Source organism: Sciurus vulgaris (assembly GCF_902686455.1).
Source record: "Sciurus vulgaris genome assembly, chromosome: 17".
Classification (NCBI taxonomy): Eukaryota; Metazoa; Chordata; class Mammalia; order Rodentia; family Sciuridae; genus Sciurus; species Sciurus vulgaris.
Window position 1 is genome coordinate 44,349,491 of NC_136478.1, and position 21,068 is coordinate 44,370,558.

Consider the following 21,068-nt stretch of genomic DNA (forward strand, 5'->3'; position numbering starts at 1 on the left):
ATGCTTAGCCCTTGCATCCTTCTCTCCCCTCTTTTCAAGGACACCTCTGCTCTATCTAAAATTGCACCTGCCCCAGTCCCTTCCCCACTTTAGCTTTTTTCAGAGCAACACTGCCCTCCTCCCTCCAATGCCCTAGACATTAGGTCCTCTGCAGATCTGTTCTTGTCCTGGAACACCTGTCCACATGCCCTACAGGTTGACTCCTCACCACCCAGGTCTGTGCTCAAATGCTGCCTTCTTAGAGAGCCCTCTCCCCACACCTTCCTCTCAATCGTATTTTATTTCAGTTTTTACGGCACGTATCAGTCAGAGTGATCCAGTTTATTCGTTTACTAGTTCACCTTCATCTCAAGCAAAATGTGAGCACCATGAGGGCAGGGATGGTTTTCAGCTGTGTTCACTGCCATGTCCCAACTCAGCAGCAGGCTTGGCACAGGGTGCCAAGGGGTCTTTGAACCAGGTACAGCATTCCCCGGTGACCCTTTTTCTGCTGAGGTTGTTTTACTGACTACAAAGATTTGAGCTGGGGGTGGCAGGGGCCAGATATCCAGGGGATGAGGGTCTGGGCCCAGTCACCCATAGGATTCAAGGGATCCCTAGAAGTGGGGAGCAGAACCTGGGTACTTGGGGGAGGCACTGCTCTTCCCCAGGCATGGGCAATACAGTTGGGCCAAGCACATATGTGATGGGCTCTCTTCTTCCATCTTCTCTCTTCAGTCCCTTGACATTGTCTGTCCTGACCCTTATGCACTGGGTGACTGTGTGTCCAGCTGAGGCTTGGCATCCAGGGTGGCAGGTGCAGGGCCTTGGGCAAGGACCACAGCTATGTCGGGCCCTCCACAGATGATGGTGAAGGTTTGGGATTCCTCAGATCCAGGCAGCTGAGCCATTCCAAGCAAAGAAGTGGTAGAGATGGGAAACAAAGGGGAGCAAGGGGTAAGGAGATAGAGGGACAGATAGAAATGGTGAGGATCAAGGAGGTCAGAGAAGGAAGGGTGTCAGGAAACAGAGTGAAATGTGATGGAAGACAGGGGAACAGATGTGAAGCCAGAGACATGTGTGGGAGAGAAAAGAAGTTTGGGAAACAGGAAGAGATGTAGAAGTACAGGGACATCGGGAGATAGATGAGAGGGTGGACAAACATAGAGAGACAGGGACACAGATATGGGGGACAAAGAAAGATACAGATGAAGAGAGACATGGGTAGATAGGATGAATGAGTAGGAAACAGGGATTGGATGGGGACAGGGGAGGCAGAGAGAGATAGTCAGCCAAGGGGCCCCGGCAGACTTCACAGAGAGCCCCAGGCCTGAGACTGAACGTGACTCAGCCCCACTGTCCCCCTGGCTCCAGGCCACAGCCTCAAAGCCCCCAGGGGCAGCCATACTGCAATTCCAGCTGACTGCTATTACCTGAGAATATGAACCCTGCACTGCAAGATCTACTGAGCCTTCAGGAAAGACCAGAAATTATTTTAACGCACTGTTGAAGCCAAACAAATTATATCTGGAGGTCACATCCAACCCATTAGCTGTCAACCTGAGACATTTCAGTTCTTCTCTGAGGCCCCCTCCTCTGGCTCCACAGCTCTGCCTGGATGCTTGTCCCATCCAGGTAAGGTTCTGAGTGTGGGGGTGATAGGCCGAGGCCCTCAAGCTCAGCTCTAGTTTTTAAGTAGGGGAAGGACTTGGTCAAGCTTTGATTTTCACCCTCCCCGCAACCAAAACAACCCAGTAGTAAAATGGATGGGTAAAAGATCTTTAGAGAGAATGTGGGCGACTGTAGTAAAGGGGTTGTGAATTTAAGCTAGATGGGGCTGGGAAGGGAGTTTTCCAACAGGACAGCAAAGCCTCTTCTGGTGCTAGACTGGGTTTGAGTCCTGACTCTGAAATATACTGGCTGCATGACTTCGGGCAAGTTACTAGATTGCTGTATGCTGCAGCTTTTTCATCTGGCAAATGGGAACAAGAGTATCAAGATCACAGTGAGTTTTTAACAAATTATTAAGTATGTGTCTGGCAGAAAGTAAGAACTTCTTTAAATATTATTCATAAATGGAGCAGCCATTACTCAGCTCCAACCAATAGTTGCCAGATTGAAGTTTTTGTTCTTTTTAATTTTTATTTTTTTGCTGAGCTGGGGATGGTACCCAGGGCCTCCCACATGTTAGGCAAGTGCTGTAACACTGAGCCACTTCCCCAGCCCCAGATTCTTTTTTTCCCCCCTAGAAAAACAAGCGATTTGGAAATCTGGATGAAATATTGCGATTTTTAAACATAAATGAGGGCACTGTGCAGGCCAGGCAAGTCAACCTAGATGGCCAGTCTCAAGCCCCAGCAGCACTCACCGCGCGAAGCTGGCCCAGGCGCACCTGAGCCTGCACGATCTTCCTGCGCAGCTGCAGCGCCAGCTGCTCCAGAGCCCGGAGCTGAGCCTGGTGCCGCTGGTGGCATCGCTGCAGCCTCCTCACCCGCCGCTGCAGTGCTCCCAGCACCGCTCCCAGTCCCGCCTGCGGGCGCTGGGCAGGAACTCCAGTCCAACGCCCTGCGGAAGTGGACGGAAGGGGCAAGGGCGTCAGGAGCACGGTGGACGCGGCCTCGGAGCCCCCAGATGCAGGCCCCAGCACCACTACGTGCACTGGGCCAGAGGCTGCAACGGTGTCCGGGGTCCCAGGTGCAGCCTCCTGTCGCGGGGGAGGAGTAGGTGGAGGAGGCTCGACAGGTTTCTGGGTACTTCGGGTCCTTCGCTGGCTCTGGAAGACATGGGGGTGGGACTTTAGGGTCAGACTCCAAGAGGCTTTTCCTCCGGAGTCTAGGTCAGACTCCAAGGAGGAATTCCCTCGAGCAAGATGACTTCAGCCAGGAACTTCCTCAGGAGGGAAGGGTAGGGGGTAGACTCTTCGAGGGTCTTCGCTTAGAAAGGGAAAGCCAGGAACCAGATTCTGGGAATTGTTTTCCAGGTAGTGAAGGCTGGGGGATCAGACTCCATTCATGGGACTTCCCATGCTCACCTTGGCTGGTGGCACCTGGGAGAAAATGGAAGGCACCGCATCTGGCCGCAGGTAGCGCACACCCCAGCGCCACTGGAAACAAGAAGGTGTGAAGTGCTCACTACACAAGTGCTGGTTGCAGCTGGGCACCCAGTGCTCCCGGCCCATGCGCTGCAGCCAGGCCTCCAGCCTGGGACCATCCTTCAGTGGGAACCTGCAGAATGGTGGAATTGTAGGGTGAGCGCTGCAGGTCCCCATCCACCCCTTGCTGAGGACGCCTAGCTCTGGGTTCATAGCCTCTGCCTCCCACCCAGGCTTTCTGACCTCACTCACATCCCACGTGTGGGCTCCACCTTCTAAACACCCAGCAACTGCCTCTACCCCTCCTCCACTGCCCATCCCAGTTCTCCTGGCCAGGTTCTGGCAGCAGCCTTGTTCCTGGTTTCCCTGTCCACCTCTACTTCCTACCCTCAGGTTGTTCCTGCACATGAACCTAAAGGAGTGGTCTACAAAATCAAACATGGAGAGTAAGAGAGATCCTGCAGTCAACTGAAAATGCTTCTTCCACAGCCATGCAGCATGAGAGTGGGGGGTATGGGTTGAGAGATTTAAGAAAACACCAACCCAAACACAGGGTGTGGACCTTGTTCACAAAAAACCATTAGTAAAAAGCCATTTCAAGACAACTGGAGAAAAAGAAACATAAATTGGGTACTAGATAATTGTAAGAAATTAATTTTGCTAGATATGATAACTGTATTGGTGTATCCTTCTAAAACGGTATTTTAGCCAAGTTTGGTGGTGCATGCCTGTGATCTCAGCTACTCTAAGATCACAGCCTCGGAGGAGGCTGAGGCAGGAGAATTACAAGTTCAAGGCCAGCCTCAGCAACTTAGTGAGGCACTGCCTCAAACTTTAAAAATTTTAAAAAGGGCTGGTGATGTCGCTCAGTGGCACAGCACTCACTTAGCATCCCTGCTTTTCATTCCCAGCAATGCAATAAATAAATAAATGCAAAATAAAAGTATGCGGTTAGAAAAACATTCTGAAATATATACAGGTGGAAGACCCAATGTCTGGGATTTACATTAGGTTTGTTGTTTCCTTTTTTGGGTGCTGGGGATCAAACCCAGGGTGCTGTGTGTGCTAGACAAGTGCTCTACCAATTAACTGCATTCCTAGCCCTGGGATTTACTTTAAAATGTGGGGCAAAAAACTTCGAGGTATGTGGAGCAGGGAAGTGAAAAAAGATCGGCAAAATGTTGAAAACCGGCTATGTGAGGAGTCATTATACATAAAAACTCTGTTTTATGTGTATGTTCAAAAACAACCATTACAAGTTTATAAACAGCTCAACAATAATAAAAACACAACTTAATTTAAAAATGGGCAAAGGACTTGAGCAGACATTTCTCCAAAGACATACAAATGGTCAACAAGCATATGAAAAGATGCCCAATATCACTAGTGATTAGGGAAATGCACATCAAAACCATGATGAAATGTTACCCCTCCCCCGCCAGCTATTGGAATGGTTACTGCAAAAACAAAAACAGAAATAAATAAATAAAAACAGAAAATAACAGAGGAAGTGGAGAAACTGGAACCCTGGACACTGCTGGTAAGTGTAAAATGGTATTGCCATTATGGAAATCAATATGGCAGTTTCTCAAAAAATTAAAATAGAGTCACCTTATGATTTAGCAGTCCACTTCTGGGTATATGCCCAAAACAAGTGAAAGCAGGGTCTTGCACACCCATGTCCACAGCAGCTTAATTCACAAAGCCAGAAGGTGAACGTGTCGATTGACAGGTGAATGGATAAACAAATGTGGCATACACTATACAATGGGATATTATTTAGCCTCAAAACGGAAATTCTGACATATGCTACAACATGGATGAATCTTGGAACCGTTAGGGGAAATAAAATAAGCGAGTCACAAAGAACACTGATGCTTCCACTTTTATGAGGCCTTTAGAGTGGTCAAATTCAGAGACCGAAAGTAAAATGATGGTCACCAGGGGCTGGGAGAAGGGGGAAATAGGGAATTGTTCAGTGGGAATAGAGAAATCTTTTTTTTTTTTTTTTAAATTTACAAAACAAAAAAGTACTGGAGGCTGGTTATAGAACAATGGGAATATACTTTTTGCTGAATTGTACACTTAAAAATGGTTATGTAATGTGCATTTTACTACAATTAAAAATAAAATTTGCAGGGGGCTGGGGCTCAGTGGTAGAGTGGTTGCCTAGCATGTGTGAGGCACTGCGTTTGATTCTCAGCACTACTTATAAATAAATAAAATAAAGGTCCATTGACAACTAAAAAAAAATAAAATAAAACTTGGGTTGGGCTGTAGCTCAGTGGTAGAGCACTTGTACGAGTGAGGCACTTGGTTCCATCTTCAGCACCACATAAAAATAAATAAAGATTCTGTGTCCATCTACAACTAAAAAATATTTTAAAAAAATAAAATAAGGGGCTGGGGTTGTGGTTCAGTGGTAGAGTGCTTGCCTAGCATGTGTGAGGCACTGGGTTTGATTCTCAGGACCATATATAAACAAATGAATAAAATAAAGATCTATCAACATCTAAAAAAAATTTTAAAAAAATAAAATAAAATTTTGGCCAAGCACAGTGGCACACACCTATATTCCCAGCAGCTCAGGAGGCTAAGATAGGAGAATTACAAGTTCAAAGCCAGCCTCAGCCACTGAGCGAGGCCCTAAGCAACTTAGCAAGACCCTGTCTCAAAATGAAAAATAAAAAGGGTTGGGGATGTGGCTCAGTGGGCAAGCATCCCTGGTACTAAATAAATAAATTAATAAATAAAATTTTAAGAACATTTTAGCAAGGGTCAGGGGTGTGCTCAGTAGTAGAGCACGCATATGCTTAGCATGCATGAGACCCTGGGTTCAGTGCCCAGGGAAATGAGACAGACATGCACCAGGTAACTCTGTGCCTTCCTGAGGAAAAAACCAAACATAGGCAAAGAAGATCCTAAGAGACCAAAGGCAAAACATCCTTATATGCACTCTGCGTGGATTTGATAGGAGGAACAGAAGAAGCACCCAGATGCTTTAGTCACCTTCTCAGAGTGTTCTTCTAAGAAATGCTCAGAGAGGGTTGGAGATATAGCTCAGCTGGTAGAGTGCTTGCCTTGCATGCATAAGGCCCTGGGTTCAAATCCCCAGCACCGCAAAAAAAAAAAAAAAAAAAAAAAAAAAAGCTCAGAGTGGTAGAAGACAATGTCTGCTAAAGAGAAAAGAAAATCTGAAGACATAGCAAAAGTTACAAGGATCATTATGAACAACAAATTAAAACCTTCCTCCTCCTAAAGGGGAACAAAAAAGAAGTTCAAAGACCCCAATGCACCCCAGAGGCCTCCTTCTGTCAGTTCCTTCTATTCTGAGTATCACCCAAAAATCAAAGGAAAACATCCCAGCCTGGCCATTAGTGATGTTGCAAAGAAACTGGGAGAGATGTGGAATGAACACTGCTGCAGAGACAACAGAGGAAAAATATGAAAAAATATTGCTGCCTATCAAGCTAAAGGAAAACCTGATGCAGCAAAAAACATTTGTCAAGCCTGAAAAAAGCAAGAAAAAGGAAGAGGAGGGAGATGAAGAGTAAAGGAGTAGGAGGAAGAGGAAAGGAGTAAGAGGAGGAAGATGATGAATAAGTTGGTTCTAGTGCAATTTTTTTCTTGTCTATAAGTCATTGAATTCCCCTGTATGCAACTCACTCCCTTTAAAGAAAAAAAATTAAAACATAAGGCTGTGTAAGATTTGTTTTTAAAGTATTCAGTGTCTCTTTTGGTACAGTTAACACACTAGTGAATATGCCTTTAGATAGCCCTGTCCTTGTGGTATTTACTTTTTTAATTTTTTTTTTTTTTTTTTTTTTTTTTTTTTTTTTTGCAGTTGTAGATGGACAGCATGCCTTTATTTTTATGTGGTGCTGAGGATTGAACCCAGTGCCTCACGCATGCTAGGCAAGCGCTCTGCCACTGAGCTACAGCCCCAGCCCTCCTTGTGGTATTTTTCAATAGCTACTAACCCTGCGTAGTACAGTGTGGGGGTGGTAGATTGGCATGGAAATTGAAAGCAGGTTCTTGTGCACAGAACAAATTACACATGCAAAGAGTAGTTTTTTCATCTTCAATTGTCTCTAATGCAGCAAACAATTGTTGTTAAGTGAGTACTGTTCTGTAATTGCAAAAAAAAAAGTTACAGCTGTTTTGTTGACATTCTGAATACTTCTAAATACATGTTTTTATTAAAAGACATGTTTTATTTCTTATTTTTTATTTATTTATTTTTTAAAAGACATGTTTTTTAAAATGAACTAAATAAAAGCTTTCTCAGTGGGCAAGGATCATCTGATTGGACACCATCTACAGGGACCCCACTGCTCCTGTTTCCTGATACTACTTGTCCCTAACATCTGTTCTTGCCCTCCTAAGATAGTAATAGACTCTCTATTTAGACCTGGGCTCAAGGCTATCCACAATAAAGACCTCATTTTCTAGCCCCATTTGCAGCCAAGGGCAGCCACATAACTAATAACTGTGAGACATTAAATGTTTATCTTAAGCTGCTGAATTTTCTGATGTTTCATTTTGTATTCATTCGTGAATACAAATATTCATTCATGTACATAGAACTTCAGGATGATTTTCATATCTATGATATTACTTAATAGTTTTCTTAAGATTAACCAATATTAGCTGGGTGCAGTGGTGCACACCTGTAAACCCAGTGGCTCGAGAGGCCGAGGCAGGAGGATCACAAATTCAAAGCTAGCATCAGCAATTTAGCAAGGCCCTAGGTTATACCCTGTCTCAAAATAAAAAAGGTCTGGGGAGGTGGCACCCCTGGATTCAATCCCTGGTATATTTAAAAAAAAAAAAAAAAAAAAAAGATTAACCAACATTAGGTATTAAATATATTTAAAAGAGACCACAATACACTACAATGGAAAATGAAAATGGAAAACTAGTATCATTAACATAAACAGAAGCTAGCCATAAGAAACATCAGAAACCTTTACCTGCTGAGGTGACGGATGGAAGCCTGAGGCCTGGTTTTTCATTATTATTAAAAAAAAAAAAAAAAAAAAGAGTGCCAATTGTGGTGGCACACATCTGTAATCCCAGTGGCTTTGGAAGCTGAGGCAGAACGATCATGAATTCAAAGCCAGCCTCAACAATCTAGCAAGGCCCTAAGCAACTCAACAAAACCCTGTCTCTAAATAAAATATAAAAAGGGATGAGGATGTTTCTCAGTTGTTGAGCACCCCTGGGTTCAATCCCTGATACCAATAAATAAGTGAGGCTGGGGTATAGCTCAGTGTCAGAGCACATGCACTTCCCCCCACAAAAAAGGGGGAAGAGTGTTGAATGGGTACAATACTTCCTACAGAAGATGTGTACATGAACTCAAGCACATCCATAGGGGAGAACACTAAACAGCTACTAAAACAGACTACGGAGGCATTCTATGAACTGATATGCTATAGTCAGGCACATATTACGTAAAAACACAAGGTTCCCAAGTGAGTGTATCAGCTTTTAGTAATTGTGGTAGGTCCCCAAAGGATAGACATGTCTCAATCCCTGGAACCTGTAGTACCTTCTAGGACAAAAAGATGTGATAAAATTAAGGATCTTGAGATGGAGAAATGAACTTGGATTATCCAATGTGGTCCTAAATACCATCACAAATATCCTTATCACAGAGAGGAGACATTACCACAGGCAAATGAGAAGGCAATGTCACCATGGAGGCAGAGACTACAGAGATGGGGGCACAAGCCAAGGAATGCCTGTGGCCACTAGAAACTGGAAGAGGCAAGGAAAAGATTCTCTCCTACAGCTCCCATTCTCTGTACACGTTGATTTTGGCCTCCAGAACTGTGAGAGCATAGTATCTCCAGCAAGTTTGTTACAGTAGTCATAGGAAATTAATACCATAATCAAGGGAGAAGTAAGAACATATATTCTAATTTGATTGTATTTACATAAAGAAACCATGAAAAGAACACAGAAGAATCTGTGATATGGGGTGTGGTGGCACACACCAGCCACGCAGGAGGCTGAGACAGGAGGATCACAAGTTCAAGGATAGCTTCAGCAACTTAGTAAGACCCTCAGCAAGTTAATGAGACCCTGTCTAAAAATAAAAAATGAGAGAAGAAAAGGACTGGGGATGTAGCTCATTGGTAAAGTCCCCAGTATCAAGAAAAGAAGGAGGGAGGGAAGGAGGTTATCTTTGGGGGTGGATGGGATGGATAGAGATGAAGGGGAGCAAGACTTCTTAGACAAAAGGCAGAGAAGCAGGGACAGCTGGGTGAAACAACTGAGACAAGAGCTGTAGCTCCCAAAGAGCAGAACCCCAGGGCACATAGCCAGGGAGTCTGGATGCAGCAGTCCCTTCCACTTCTTCTGGGATCCAAATGTTCTCATCAGTGCCATTCTTCCTGGACACAGCATGAGACTTACTGTAGTAGCACTTCCGCCCCCATCTGCTCCCCAGCCAGGACCCGCGGCTGACTACTCTAATATCCATTCTCTTCTTTTTCCTTAATAACAAAACTTCAACTTTGAGGCTGTAACCTGTCCTTCTAAAAGACTGTATTTCCCAGGCAAATCTGCAATGGGTGGGATCATGTGATTAAGTTCTGACCAATGAATGCCTTCATGTTGTGTGGGATTTCTGGAATGGTGCCTTAAATGGAAGAAGGATGTTCAAATGGAGTAAGAGTGGCTCACAGGGCAAAGAAAGAAAGTAAATTATCTTAAGAAGCCTCTCCCTAATTTGGTTTTGTTCTTACTCTTTTGTTCCTCTGGATAGTAACATTTATAAGGAGCAATATTCAACTCTAAAAACCTACTGAAGGGCTGGGGATGTGGCTATGGTGGAGTGTTTGTTCAGTACGTGTAAGTGTGTGAGGCCCCAGCGTGCATGCATGCACACACACACACAAACACACAAACAGCAAGTGTTTGCCTTTGTATTGACTATTTTAGTTTTTCTGGTTATCTTGTCTAGAGCATGGGGTGGCATATACTACTAGACCTTTTCTTCTTAACTCGAGATTTCTGCAGGGTGGTTAAATGTGTAATTAATTGCCCAGCCTCTTTTTGTAGTTGGGGGTGATCAGTGATGAAGAAGCCACCACTGGGATGGGGTTTGGGGGAAGGCCTTATAAAGGGAGATGACTCAATGTAGTTTTTGCTCTTCCTCCTTTCCCTTTTCTTCCTTCCAGGAATGGTAGGGCACATGGCTGAAGCAGCCATTTTGGATAGAAGCCATATGCTAAGAGAGAGCAAAGAGGACCCTCTTCTCTCATAACTGTGGTGCTGCCATCCCAGTGCTGGTCTTCCAACCTCCATATTTATTTTATGTGAGAAACATATTGTTCAAAACTTTTGCTGCCTCTCCCCACATGAAGATTACACATCTCAGCTTCATGGACAAGTGGCTTCCCCTACTTCCTATGGCCAAAAGAATGTGAGTGAAAGTGACATGGACCACTTCTAAATATAAAATCTACCGGGAGCCACTGGATGGTTCTCTATACTTTCTCTTTTCCTCCTCCTACATGACCAGCAATATTCCAAGTAGAGACAGTTCCCTCTGAGTCTTCAATTAAGATATCATAGAGTAGGCCCATAAATGACCGGCAAAGGACATGGCATTAGCAAAGAATAAACTTCTGTTGTAGTAAGCTGAGATGCGACATTTGCTATTGCAACATAACAACCAAGCCAATTCCTGTGGCCCTCATAATTTGTTAAGCCACTATTATTTCAGGACTTTGTTACTGCCAGTCAGATGCAATTCCTAACTGATAGCCCCCCATTAGAGATGACTGTCACTTGTCTCTGAAAGGGCCTAAATCACAGCTAATGAAATTCTCTTTGGCCTCCAGGCAGTCTCTCAAGTTTCCTGGTAGACACTTCCTTCAATGTGTTTCACCTTGTTTACCACCTGGCACCTGTGCCCTCTCCTGGATCTTTTTAGGAAATGCTCCTTCTCTAAACGCTTAGCTAAATGGCTTCTGTGAGACTAACTCAGGGTGGGCCTTAGGTGAATATGGACCAGACAGTGTGAAGAACAGCCTGAAAGTTGCTGGTGGGGACCAATGAACTGATTTTTATAGTAATCTAGCTGCTGTGTACAGTTGTCATTGTTATTCCCATTGATATTATTATTACACGTGAAGCACTTAGAACAGTGCCTGGCATATGGGGGGTTCACACAAGTTTGATGTTATTATTGCTGTTGTAAGGAAGGCCAGAGTGGAAGCAAGAAAACCAGCAAGCAGTTATCTCAGTCTCTCATTAAGAACAAAGATGATGGGTCGTGTATGGTGGCACATCCCATGATCTCAGTGACTTGGGAGGCTGAGGCAGAAGAATCACAAGTTTGAGGCCAGCCTGGATAACATAGTGAGACCACATCTCAAAATAAAAACAAAAAAGGGCTGGGACGTAGCTCGGTAGAACAGCATCCCTGGGCTCAATTTCCAGTACCACATACACACACACCAAAAAAGAAAAAAAAAGAAAGAAAGAAAGAAAGAAATAGGATCATGGATAACTTCCAGGTTGTATATGCAGTTCTTAAATGTTTGATCCCTCCCCTTTCTGTAATGGCAGGAACAAGATTAGTCAGAGTCATTGGATACAACAGGGTCTTGCATGCTTCTCCACAAGACATTCAAAACAACAGTTGAATTAATAAGCGGTGTCAGGGTAACAAGGAAATCTGGATGATTTAAGTTTGAAGATGTCCCTGCTCTCCTCTACTCTGTACTAAAGTCCCTCAAAGGAGAGCTGGGACATGAACTACTGGGTTTCCAGGAGACCCCCATCTGAAATTTAATCATTAAATCCATCCAACAAATATCTACTGAACACCCACTATGTGCCAGAAACTGTTCCAGAAGCTTGGGACACAAAAGGAAACAGGGCAGACAAAATTCCCTGGCTTCACAGAGCTTACAAACATTCTAGTAGGGGAGACAATGAATAAATACCTAAAATATATTATGTGCCAGACAATTATGTGTTAAAAGGGAAATTAAAGTAGGAAGCAGACAGGGAGGGTTATGTGTGTTGGAAGACAGTCACAATTTTACAGAGGCTAGTGGTCATAAAGGCAAGAACTTTTCAGAGGGAATGACTAGCATAGGCAAAGACCCTGGAGCAGCAATGTGCCTGGAGTGCTAAATGAACATGGAGTAGGCCAGTGTCACTGAAGTAGTGTAAAGGGCAAGAGGGAGGAGATGAGGTTATACAGGTAGTAGGGAACCTGTTATTGCAGGATTTTGTAGGCCTGTTTTTTTTTTTTTTTTTTTTTTTTTTTTTTTTTTTTTACTATTTCAGACCTCATCTTTTTGTTTTTTTATAATAAGGTGTGAGCCAGGGGAGGAATCAGAGTAGAGGAGGGCCCTAAACTGATTTAGGTCAAGGATCCCTCTGGTTGTATATGGGAAACAGACTTGGTGAGGGACAGGGGAAGGGGTGGGGAGACCAGTGAAGAGACTATTAATAAAGTCTAGTTGAAGGAGGGAGTTAGACAAGATGGAATTCTGGGTAGATTCAAAAGGAAGAGCCAACAGGATTTGCAGAAGGACAGGATGAGGAATATGTTCCAGCCCACTTTGGCTAAGATCATCAGAGACAAACCTATACTCATTTACCATAGCAAAAAGGGAGTTTACACACCAAAGATATCATGGGTAGTCTTGCCAAAGGAAAACATAACATGTCTGGGTTTGGGGAAATTCAGGTGAAATACAAATGGAGCAGTGTTTAGATAGGTTCAAAGCAAATCAGAACTGTGTGTAAAGGGATCAATATTAGGTCTGGATTGCAAAGTGGGTCCAAGGTCCTCTTTCCTTGGATGAGCTAAAATTTAGACAGTTGTGGAATACTGAATCTGGAAATCCCTTATCTGAAGCTTTGAACCTGGACTACAAATTGAGATTGCTTTTTTCCTTCCCCCCGCTTCCCGGAGCTGGGGATCCAACCCAGGACCCTGAGCTACGTCTCCAGCTCTCCAGGCTATCTTTCTGTGTCGAGGGGACTTAGTTCCTCCAGAGTTGGCTATTAAGATATAAAACCTGAAAGGTTTGAGGGGCAAGAACATAAGCAGCTCAGTTGCAGATGTTTTGAGTTTGAGATGACTCTAATGAGTGTAGATGGAGAGTGGACATTTTAAGTTACAGAACCTCACCTCTCCTTACATTACCGTCTCCCTCTTCTCTGGTTCAGTTCATTACCAGCGTCTACCTCAGATCCTCTGACGTCTCACCTATTTTCACCTTCCTACAACCCTGCTACAGGATCAGGTGCCAGAAACAGAGGCAGTTCTCCTTGGGCCCCGCCCCTCCCATGGCCCCGCCCCCTCAAGCCCCGCCCCGCGCTTGCGCTCACTTGTAGAAGCTCACAGGGCGGTTGTCTGATCCCAGTTGGCCCGCAATGTTACAGCAATTCGGAGCCCTGCAGTACTTGGGCATGGCTGTCCAACCCAGTTGCTTTTTGCGTGGTCAGAGGCCGCACTTTAGTCCTCGCCGGGAGCCGCCAATTCCCGCCCCTCCCGGGCACGCGCCTCCTGCCTCACGTGACGCCTCCGCGTCATGTGATAGAGGAGTGCTGAGGCTACTGACGTACCAAATGTCCCTCCGCTACCACAGCTACACCCTGGTCACGTGGTTGGTGAGAAAACGCGAGTATAGCTACGCAAAACCGGTTCTACATCACCTTAACCATCAGCTGTTGAGGAAGAGGTGGCGTCACAGCGTCTCTGAGCCTGCGCCAACCGAGGCCACTAGCCCTGCAGGCTATTTCCACTCCACCCTAAAGCAACGTCCGAGCCACAGCCCCGATGGCAGCAAAAAGCAAGGGCGGAGACTATGACATTAGCCTAGTAAAAGTTAAACCCTGCACATTTCAGCGAGTGAGAAAAACGCAAACTGAACGAGAAGCTCCACAACGCTTGAACAAAAATCAAGTACGTTGGCTGTGGCTCCGCCCTGCCTGATACTCTGCTCCGCCTCCTAGCTCCCATTGGTCATGATTGCGGCCCAGCAGCCCCGCGATTGGCCAGACGTTGGCCGGCCACATCCAATGGGCAGCGCCGCCGGCTTTCCCGCGGCTATTCGCTATTCGAGTGGGTCGTGGCGGACGCGGCGGTTAAAGAGCATAACGGTCGCTGGCCTCCGACGCGACGATGGCGGCCGTAGGGCCCGGAGGCTACACGCGGAACGATGCGGGCGAGAAGCTGCCATCTATCATGGGGGGAATTCCAGCGCGGAGAACCCAGTCCTCCCCGCCCCCTGCCCCACCTCTCTGCCTTCGGCGACGGACACGACTCTTGGCAGCGCCCGAGGACACCGTACAGAACCGGGTGAGAAGCCGCTCGTCCTGCCCACACCAATTCCAGGCTTCTTTGGGCCGCACCTGGTCCAGCCCTAAGCTCTTTGGCCCCACCCATCAGTTCCCGCCTGTTGGTCCCCTTGGGTTGCCCCCCAGCCCCGCCTCGTCAAGAAGCCCCGCCCCCCTAGAGTTTAAGGCTCCTCCCACTTTCTTCCTTGCCTTCTTTTGGGTACTGCTCGTCTTTCCTGGCTCCACTCTCAGTAGTGGGATGTTTTGGGGGGTTCTTCGGATTCCAGCCCCTGGGAAACCATTTTGCTTCTACAAATCACTGTCCAGTTCCACCTTCCTGGATAAGCCCCATTCAGTCACCTTTAGACGTTTCTCGTCCCCCCCGCCCCCCGGTTCTTTAAAACCCCCACCTGCGTTCAGTCACCTGTCCCAACTTGCTCGGTTCTACTCTGCCTTCTCTCCCACCTTGCCTTCTTTTTCCTTTTCACTAAGGTGGGATTCTTATTCCTTATTGTCCCTCAAAACTATGGAGAGAATGTGAATAATTATTTGTAAAATGCCAGCTACGCTGCTTGGGTAGGAAGGCGTACAAAACAGTTCCTTAAATCCTAAGACACAGAAACAGAAAGGAATTATTTTAGAGTAGGTAGAAGAAATTCCCTTAGCACACCGGCAATTTAAAAAAAAAAAAAAAAAAAGCGTTCAACTTCCCAGGCACAAAATCTGTTTTTTGTTTTTTGTTTTTTTTAATGGAAATAGCAACCATATCACAGTGTTAAAGGGAGATGCAATTGTGACTGAACTTCTTGGCACAAAGCCCAGATAAAAGGTGGATATGGGGCCTGGGGATGTAGCTCAGTGGTAGAGCGCTTGCCTTAGCATGTGTGGGGCAAGGGGTTAGATTCTCAGCACCACATAAAAATGAATAAGTGAAATAAAAGGTATTGTGTCCATCTAGAACTAAAAAAAGAAAAAAATATATAAGACGAATATATGGCAGCTGCTAGTGGATATTGTTCTTGCTTGGTGGATTTCTGCTGCCTTTGTACTACCTGTTCCTGGCTGCAGTGCTCTGAGCCAAGTGGCCCTTGCCCACCTTTCTGGCTTTACCTCCTATGTCCTCCCTCTCCCCAAGGTCCTGTCACACTGCCTGCTTTCTGTTTTTCTGGATCTCCAAGTTCCTTTTCACTTCCTAGCCCTTGGAGGGTTAATCTTCTGCCTGGGCTTTTTGCTAAAGTCTACCTGCTTGACTTCTCTCAGTCTCATCCTTGAGTATTACTACTCAGAGAGACCTTCTCAAATCTGTCTGAAGCAGATACCTGCTTTGATCTCTTATTCAGTGTCCTATACTTCATGGCCCTTATTCATGTTCATGATAGTGTTTTGTGAGCTCTTAAGCTATGTATGTAGGAGAAAACAAATACAAAGAGGCACCATAGCAAGGTAAAGTGCACAGCCTCTAGACTCAGGCTGCCTGATCTTGAACATTAATTCTGTTCTTCTTAGCAAGTTCAGAACTGTTTTTATTTTCCCCATCTGTAAAATGAGAAATCCCTCATAGGGTATTTGTAAGGATTATGGGTTCACATTCCTTAAGCATTTAGAACAACACCTGGCACATTTGCAAATACTCAATTAGTGTTAAAAAATACTGTTTTAATATATCTTGGGGCATGTCATTTATTTATTTTTCTTCTTTTGCAGACACATAAAACATTAGCTGGGCACCATGCCACACATCTGTAATCCCAGCAACTCAGGAAGCCGAGGCAAGAGGATCACAAGTTCAAGGCCAACCTGAGCAACTTAGTGAGTCCCTATCTCAAAGTAAAAAGGGCTGGGGCTGTAGCTCAGTGGTAGAGTACCCCTGTCCCTGGGTTCAATCCCCAGTACCAAAAAAACAACACTAAACCAAAAAGAAACCAGCATGTGTGTCATGGCTATGTTAGAATCCTGGCACTACTGCTTTCTGGGCCTCTGTTTTATGTGTAAGATGGGAATAATAATGAGAGTAATTATATCATAGAGTTATTATGAGTATTAAATAAGTTAATACAGTTTATAGGGATTGGAATAGCACCTGGCTACTGGGAAATGCCCAATAAATGTTAGCTATTCTATTTCTATGTTTGCTTTTCAGTTCTGAGGCCAATGACTTGCTTAAGGGTCATTGCCTGTGTAATAAGAAAAAAATAGTCTATTAAAATAAGAAAGTTCTATGCTATATAAATGGGTTCAGTCAGTCATGATTGGGTGTGACCCATTTAACTTAGCTTTGAAAATTTAAAAAATATTTTAATGTATTTTTATTTATTTATTTATTGTGGTACTGGGGATTGAACCCAGGGACCCTCTACCACTGAGCTATACCACCCAGCCCTTTTATTTATTTTTTTAAATTTTGAGACAGGGTTTCACTAAGTTGTTAAGGCTGACCTCAAACTTGTGATCCTCCTGCCTCAGCCTCCCAAGTAACCACATTTATAAGCATGTGCAATTGTGCCCTTTGAGGTTTTTTTTTTTTTAATTGTGATTATCCTCTTTTTTCTTTGCTTATTGAAACTTCTAGAACTTCTAGACTATGAATTTTTTTCTTTAGTATTGAGGATCAAACCCAGGGGTTCTCTACTACTGAACTTTATCTTCAATACTTTTTGAGACAGGGTCTTAAGTTGTTCAGGCTGTCTTTGAACTTGTGATCCTCTTTCCTCAGCCTCAGCTACCCAAGTCCCTAGGATAACAGGTGTGCTCTAGCACACCAGGCTAGACTTTGATGAGGGAGCAGTGTCTCTTTACTCACTGCTATTTCCCCTACAAGGCCCAAGGTTTTGGCTTTGAGCCAAACTGTCTAGGTTTGTATCCCAACCTTGCCACTCACCAGGTGCAGAATCTTGGTCCTTACTGTGGTCGGCTATAAATAAGAGTTGTCATAATGCCTTCTTCCTGATTTGTTTTAAGGATTCAGGTCTTACATCCATGATGACAGACACCTGCAATCTGAGTTACCTGGGAGACTGAGACAGGAGGATCTCAAGTTTGATGCCAGCCTGGGCAACATAGTGAAACTCCATCTCGAAATAGAAAAAGTACTTAGAAACTTATACTAAGGTTGTCTTCTTACTATGGCATTCTCCTCCCCTCTCTCCCTGCATTCCCAGTCTCCTTCCGTGCTTTTTTTTCTCTATTGCTTCTATCATCAACTAACATCTATTCTGCACATATGTTCTGTTCCTTTTCTATGTCCTCCATCCATATCACCACCAGAATATGAACTCCAAGAAGATAGGGAAGACAGATTGTCTGTCTTCCCCACCACTCTGTGCCCTTCACCTAGTACTGTGTTTTTGTTAAAAGAGTATTAAAAAGAACAAGTGGTGGGCTGGGGGTATAGCTCAGTTGGTAGAGTGCTTGCCTCACATGCACAAGGCCCTGGGTTCAATCCCCAGCACCGAAAAAAAAAAAAAAAAAAAGGACAAGTGGTAGTTGCTGGTGGGTAGCATGATATTAGAAACTCAGTGAATGTTGGTTTGTTGAATGTGGCAGGAACTATGTGGGTAGCCAAGGCAGCTGCACCATGTGGGGCCTGCTGGGGCAGGTACTTCTGACTTGGGCCTTTTCTTTGCAGGTGTCTCTTGAGAAGGTGCTCGGCATCACAGCCCAGAATAGCAGTGGTCTAACCTGTGACCCTGGTACTGGCCATGTGGCCTACCTGGCAGGGTAAGCACATGGTGAGCTTTGGCATCTAATCATTGTAAGGGAATTTGGAAATTCACCAATGACTTCATTGGAGCTTAGATTTCCTATTTGTAGAATGTGGATAATGCTGTTTTTCTCTAGGGGATGTGGAGAGGATTCCATGCACCCATCTGGGTCTAGAACAGTACTCAGCATATAGTGGACACTATAAAAGCCTTAATCATGACTATAAGTGGGAGATGACTATGGTTCTGGGAAATTCATGTGGTTAAAACCAAAATGTGGTTTTAACCCCATGTTTGCACTCTCATATGTATGCACGTCTACGACCTCTGCTTCTACTTCTATAAAACTGAACAAATGATACCCGCCACTGGGGTAGCTGAGAGGATCAGACAGCTGTGTATCCCTTAAATACTGATCTAACCCGGCACTATTCTAGGCACCAAAGGGACTACCCCAGCAAGGTAGGGCAGGGAAGGTCCAAGGTAATTCCTGATGAACAGTTTCTGCTGTTGAATTTGGGGGAAGAAGTTCAGGATAGAGGATAAGAGTGGGCTTTTAAATCTAATAAGGACGATTTCACATCCCTGTTCTGTTCCTGATCTGCTGAGTAGGCAGCAGCCCTGTCTGTGGGCTTCAATTTCCTCATCTATGAAATGGGTCTAAGGAGTCCTGACCTTACCTGTTAGTCTTTATTAGCTTAGAACCTGACAGAGTAGTTCCTATGGAGGCAGTGTTGTTTTCTGTTTAAGAACTTATTAATAACTTTAAGTGCCCTAGAATTCTTAGCATTAAAATCTAGAGAAGGGGTTGGGGTTATGGCTCAGTGGTAGAGCACCTACCTAGCATGTGTGAGGCACTGGATTTGATCCTCAGCACCACATAAAATAAATAAATAAATAAACAAAATAAAGGTATTGTGTCCATTAAAAAAAAAAAAAAAAAAAAAAAAAAAAAAAAAAAAAACTAGAGAAGACCAGAATGAGTTCTCTGTTCAGAGGAGTCCCATTGACATGTGATTTTTTTCTGTCAGATGGAATCATAATGGATCCTAGTGCCCCCACAACACACACCATTATAATAGGCACATTTTCCTCTTTCTCCACAGCTGTGTGGTGGTGATTTTGAACCCCAAGGAGAATAAGCAGCAGCACATCTTTAATACTGCCAGGTAGACTGGGGCCTGGGCATGGGGTGGCGGAGAACCAGGGTCTTGGCACCTGTTCCCCACAGAGCCTGAAGTGCTCATGGGTTGTTGACTCACTCATTCTCTCAACCATTGGTTCAGCTTCATTCACCAAGTGTCCACTCTGCGCTAGGTACTGTTCCAAGTGCTGGTGAGAGCAATGAACAAAAGTGATGAGAATTTCCGCTTTCTAAAGCTGACAGCCCACTACAGGCGAGACTGTAAACCCATTGGTACATTACTAGCTGATCATGAGCAGTGCTATGGAGGAAGTGATGGGGGATGTGTTAGGGCAAAGAATGGGAGAAAGCCATTTCTGAGGACACAGGGAAGGGCCTGGATCTGAGACTTGAAGGAAGTAAAAGGGTGCTCATTATGACAAAGGGAAAACACAAGCAGGAGGGACAGCAACAGCAAGGACTCTGCAGTGGTGAAGAATCTGGTAGTGTGAGAAACAGCCAAAGACCCTAGTACTGAGAGTAGGGGAGCAGGAGGGGTGGGGGGGATGAGAATGGAATAGACAGAAGCCACATCACATGGACCTCACTGGCCTTGGAGAGGGGATGAATGGCCTCTGAGGCCAAAGAGAAATCACTGGAGTTTTCAGGCCAGGGAAATGCTTTTCCCCACCACCCCAGGCCTCAGCATACCATCTCCCTTCTGTGCTTTTCCTTTCTCTACAAAATTTATTCCTTTTTGATAATGTTGTCTCATTACCTCTATTCTGATATTCACTGTCTTTCTTCCTTTCACAGTGTGAGTTTTCTGAGGGCAGGGACATTCAGTTCATTTTTGTGTCCCTAGCACCAGGAATAGTGACTGGCACATTTATGGCACTTTCCTCAATGAATGGTAAATGTGATTTTGAGTTTTAGAACAATCCCTGTGCTGCAAGTTTATTAGGGAAGGCCTTTGGCCCTAAGTGGGTTCAGATTGGTTGGCACCCTTTGCTTTGAGGCTAATTGATCATTGTGCCATCCTGGAGATATAGTCCCAAAAGATTACAACCTTTGGGAGACTGGCGCCCCACGTCACTCCTTGGTATCACTCAAGCTCAGCTTCTCTGATTCCCCACCCAACCTTGCCCATTTCTCCAGGTGGACACAAGAATTGTGGGTTTTCTTCTTTTGTGTATGCTAAGATATGGTCTTTCCTTAAGCTATGGCAGGTCCTATTGGATGGCAGAGATGGATTCCTTCTTGGAAGTGACTTCTTCCCTCTTGCCTCCTAACTATGGGATCTGTCATGGGTGATGAGGGCAGAACTGGCTTTTAAATGTTTGTTCACTGTGTGATCTTAGGTGAGACACTTCTTTCTGAGCTTTCACTTCCTCTGCAAGTAAAAGAGCTGCCTACATTAGTCAGAGCATCCTTAAGAATATAATCACAGGGCTGGGGAGATAGCTCAGTCGATAGAGTGCTTGCCTTGTAAGCACAAGGCCCTGGGTTTGATCCCCAGCACCCCCCAAAAAAAAATATAATCACAAGATGCCCACAGACTTGCCCAAGAGTTTTTAAAGATTAAAATTAGTCAACAAAAACTTTAAGTTTTTTTATATAAAAATAAATATCCCTCTCATTTTGGAAAAATGAGAAATTCTGGCCTCAGGCCCATGTTCCTCTGTTGCAGTGTTGGGCTGGATCTTAATGGCATTTGTTAGACCCCCTTTTGACAAGTTTCTCTCATCTCTGTAGGCGTCTGTGTTCCCTGGAGGTGACCCTAACCTGAAGTGGAAGGTGTGAATGTGCCCATCCTTAGTCTTCAGTGGGTTTGTCTTGGAAGAGATGTGGCCAA

The 21,068-nt window shown here is 44.8% G+C and overlaps 2 protein-coding genes across 6 annotated transcripts in view; one reads left to right on the top strand and one right to left on the bottom strand.

The window, feature by feature from the left end:
- Positions 1–36: 36 nt before the first annotated feature.
- On the bottom strand, positions 37–14,469 carry THAP8 (THAP domain containing 8). 3 transcript variants are annotated; one of them, XM_079118840.1, is made up of 4 exons: positions 14,350–14,469; positions 3,011–3,203; positions 2,348–2,752; positions 37–881 (listed from the first exon to the last, which is right to left on the bottom strand). In XM_079118840.1, exons 2-4 carry the CDS (start codon positions 3,155–3,157, stop codon positions 744–746), a joined length of 690 nt encoding a protein of 229 aa, XP_078974966.1. In that variant the 5' UTR covers positions 3,158–3,203; positions 14,350–14,469; the 3' UTR covers positions 37–743. The 3 variants fall into 3 exon arrangements, with proteins under 3 accessions (XP_078974966.1, XP_078974967.1, XP_078974965.1); XM_079118841.1 differs by lacking the exon at positions 14,350–14,469 and adding an exon at positions 13,766–13,983; XM_079118839.1 differs by lacking the exon at positions 14,350–14,469 and adding an exon at positions 13,439–13,753.
- Positions 14,120–21,068, top strand: part of WDR62 (WD repeat domain 62) — a 46,007-nt gene continuing 39,058 nt past the window's right edge. For all 3 annotated transcript variants that reach the window (XM_079118805.1, XM_079118807.1, XM_079118806.1), the window contains exons 1-3: positions 14,120–14,411; positions 18,015–18,106; positions 19,197–19,259. In XM_079118805.1, coding sequence (XP_078974931.1) covers positions 14,235–14,411; positions 18,015–18,106; positions 19,197–19,259 — 332 coding nt within the window. In that variant the 5' untranslated portion in view covers positions 14,120–14,234. The remainder of the gene's footprint in view (positions 14,412–18,014; positions 18,107–19,196; positions 19,260–21,068) is intronic.